Raw genomic sequence first — 3,604 nt, forward strand, 5'->3', positions numbered from 1 at the left:
CGGCATCAAGCATGAAACAAAAAAAACATCAGTGAGGTAAAACACTTTGACACAACACCAGAGCGATCTCCTTTGAGTGAATGCCCGTCTGTTCACTCTTGTTTTACCTCGGTTTCTCTTTCCTTCTCTTCACCATCAGCAGGGTTCTTTCTTCAGTTATTCCAGTTGTTCCACTGATAACCGGGGATAGTTACTGGGGAAAACAATGGTTCTTCCTGTTGTAGTTTCACAGTGACACACACTCATAACTTTTTTTGAACCAATCTGTATGCTGATGGAGTCATGAGTTAAACCAAAAAAAGCCCATCGCCAGTTTAAACGAAATGTCTTTGTTTGGCAGGATGTCCTCATGACTGGGTAAACTACAGAGACAAGTGCTACTTCTTCTCCAAAGACCTGCACAGTTTTGATGACGCGAGGGCAACCTGTGAATCAACGTCCGCCTCATTGTTGATCATCAATGATATGGAGGAACAGGTCACTAATTTTTGCACCTCAAGAATAAAAAATCCACTCAATTTATTATGTAATGGAAGGAAAGGTTGTCACTGCTTTGTAATGTGTGAGGGAACCTGTGACTCAGAGCTTTTTTTCTGTCCTCGTGTGACCTCAGAAATGGCTGAAGAAGCAGACCTTTGGAAAGGGTTACTTCTGGATGGGTCTGACAGACAGGGAGGAGGAGGATGTTTGGCGCTGGCTGGACGGGACGGAACCTGCTTTCACGTCAGTATCAGATCAGAAAATACATCTATCACTGGGAAAATCTTGTTCCTGAGGTGGATATTCAGTTTCAGAGCTGCTTCCCAACAATAATAACAAGCTTTTGGTTACACAAAATGATACCAAGCAAACAAGGAAAGTCTTCTGAAAATCTCCACGTTCTGGTATTTTCAGATTTCTCAGAGCTGCATGAAAAACTCCACTCGTCTGTTCCTGCTGGCCAAACAAAACTTTCACATTCAATAAACCTTTTATTTATTCAGGGTGGTCCGGGTCAGAGCAGTTCACTCTCTTTTGCATGTGTACACAGGGCAGAAAAAAAAGCAAAAATCCTACTTTTAGAAAAACATTAAAGCTCTCAAATCTTCAGATCAAGGATAAGGTAATAATATCTGCTAAAATCTGAACAAAGAATTATGGAGTAAAAGTCTTGTTGACCTGAAGGATCTACACTTCTCCGGTGGTCTCACTTAAAATTTCTAAAAATCTGCCAAAGATATCAGATGATCCAACTTCAGTTCCTGCTCCGGTTTATTGTCTTTTATTCTGTGGTTTTCCAGCATCTTCTTTGGTAGAATACACTAAATCTGATGTGTGATCGCCCCCTGTTGTTTTCCTGCAGGAAGTGGAAGCCCGGTCAACCTGACAACTGGGGCCACGGGCATGAAATTGGAGAGGACTGTGCTGGTCTCATCCATGAAGGATTGTGGAATGATTTCTTCTGTGAAGACCTCATAAGCTACATTTGTGAGAAGGAAATGGAGACCTGTATGTCTATTTTTCTCTCTTCCTCGTCTTGCTATACTTGTATGTTTAGGATTTCCTCCTGACGTCATTCTTTTTCTTTCTTTTTCAGCGAGACTGCCCGGATCGTAGCGATGTCTTGAAAGGGAGCTTGCAGTGAGCAGCTAGACTTCCCCCATGTGGCCCCCGGTCCAGTGACGCAGCGCATGGAGAGTCCGTATGGAGAGAGCAAAGGGACAAATTTTTTTAAATGAGCCCAGGGCTGCAGCAGCAAAGGATGCCTTACTCCTCCAAAGTGAATCCAGTCCAACTTTACCAGCAAGTGCAATACAGCAGGGCAATCAAAGAAAGGAGGACTGTTATTTTTTAAAGTACCAAACCACCAATTGATTTATATATATATATATATATAAATATTTTTATGGTTTTTTGAAATGCATTTTATAAAACTGTAGTCCATGTGCAACTGATTATCTGAATGTATATTTCATTATGCAAGTTTTGTAGGAAATTCTGAAGTCTATGAAGCCAAGTGGACTTACCTTAGTGCTTTATTTAGTTTTCTTAAAATAGAAAAGGTGCAAAATGATGCGCAAAAAACTAAAAGTCGCTGATATGCTATCCTTGAGGAGCCTGCTATCTAACCTCATGAATGTCTTTATAGCATTTTCATTTAAACAAGTAGAAACAAATGAAGTATTTACACATGAATACAGGAAAATGTCACAGTCAGCTTGAGTTCAAGACTGCAAGTTTACGGTTTAATACTCTTTGTATGATACAGTATTTTGTGATTATGAGATTTATTTTTCACTATTACAGGCGTACATATATGTTTATTATGAATCTGTGGATCCTACCTACGAATATAAAATGTGCCATTTTCTGCACTCAGGTACTGTTTCCTGTTATAGATAAACGCTTGAGTTTAAACAACACTACGAAAGATGAAGGAAACGCTCACAAATAAAAATGTAAAACCCACGACGTGTTTGTATTTGTTGGCTTGTTTGTACATCTTTTTGCAGAACAGAAAAACAGATCTAGTATCCGATCATTCAAAATAAACAAAAGTCTTAAAATTAAAGATTTTATTTTATTTTATTTGGTTTGATTTATTATGTTGCAAAGAATGTTTAGCGTGCTAACCAGCTAGCCCTGGCCCATCCTGGTTTAAAGCTCCTGTGTTAGCAACGTGAACACCAAAATAGCAAATAGCTGCCACACCAGCAATATACTCCCTATTTGTTTTTTGATGTTACGATCATCAGCATTGCTAAAGTGAACTAAGATTAACACTTGCTCTTAAAAAGTAATGTGGCAAGTGTGGAATTCATTCTCAAAATAAATATGTTCAGAAATCGCTGGAGTAACTGCTAATTGCTGCTAACTGTAGCTGCCACTAGCTAGTTAGCTCAGTTAGCTGTGCTGCTAACAGCCTGGACTGGACGTTTGGAGAAACAGGAGGGTGTCTGTGTTTACGACACCAGCACAGGAGCTGTAAACCAGGATAGATCAGGGTTAGCTGGCTAGCATGCTAACTTTAGTCTATATCTTTGCATCACAATACACAAATGTCAGAGCTGTTATTCATTCTTTGTTGCTAATTTCATTTAATTACAATTCTTACATTTTGCACATTTAAGTGTAAAGCTATTTTTGAGTGAATCAACCCATCCATAAACAAATGTTAATTATATACACAGTATGAATTATCTGAAAGCATCAATGAATTACTGCCCTGTCTGGTTATTCAATATATTCGATATTTAGCCTTTTTTCACTATTGGGATGTTGTTGTTTCTTGCATCCATTTGCCGCTAAAATAAATTCATTTAAAAATACAGTATTTTGCCTCTGATGCAGAATTTAATCCGCAGGGTAACTAATATTAATTAATAATATAATCTTATAATTATAAGATTGTGAAATTATCAAATAAATTAAGCAGTAAAGTAGCACAATATTTGCCTCCAAAATGTAGTTGAGTCGAAATATAAAACAGCAGAAAACAGAAATCTGAAAGTAAAATACAAGTACCTCAAAATTGTACTTGAGTAAATGTACTCAGTTACATTCCATCACTGAGATTGTCTGCGTATGACTCAGTGTGAGGGTCATCACAAAACTCTACACAGTA

At 38.1% G+C, this 3,604-nt stretch overlaps 1 protein-coding gene across 2 annotated transcripts in view; it reads left to right on the top strand.

Moving 5' to 3' along the window:
• Positions 1 to 2,448, top strand: part of LOC119008357 (collectin-12-like) — a 36,098-nt gene extending 33,650 nt beyond the window's left edge. For both annotated transcript variants that reach the window (XM_037078534.1, XM_037078533.1), the window contains 4 exons: positions 341 to 477; positions 614 to 723; positions 1,343 to 1,488; positions 1,577 to 2,448. In XM_037078534.1, coding sequence (XP_036934429.1) covers positions 341 to 477; positions 614 to 723; positions 1,343 to 1,488; positions 1,577 to 1,596 — 413 coding nt within the window. In that variant the 3' untranslated portion in view covers positions 1,597 to 2,448. The remainder of the gene's footprint in view (positions 1 to 340; positions 478 to 613; positions 724 to 1,342; positions 1,489 to 1,576) is intronic.
• The last annotated feature ends 1,156 nt before the right edge of the window (positions 2,449 to 3,604 follow it).

Source organism: Acanthopagrus latus, chromosome 19, assembly GCF_904848185.1.
Source record: "Acanthopagrus latus isolate v.2019 chromosome 19, fAcaLat1.1, whole genome shotgun sequence".
Lineage (NCBI taxonomy): Eukaryota > Metazoa > Chordata > Actinopteri > Spariformes > Sparidae > Acanthopagrus > Acanthopagrus latus.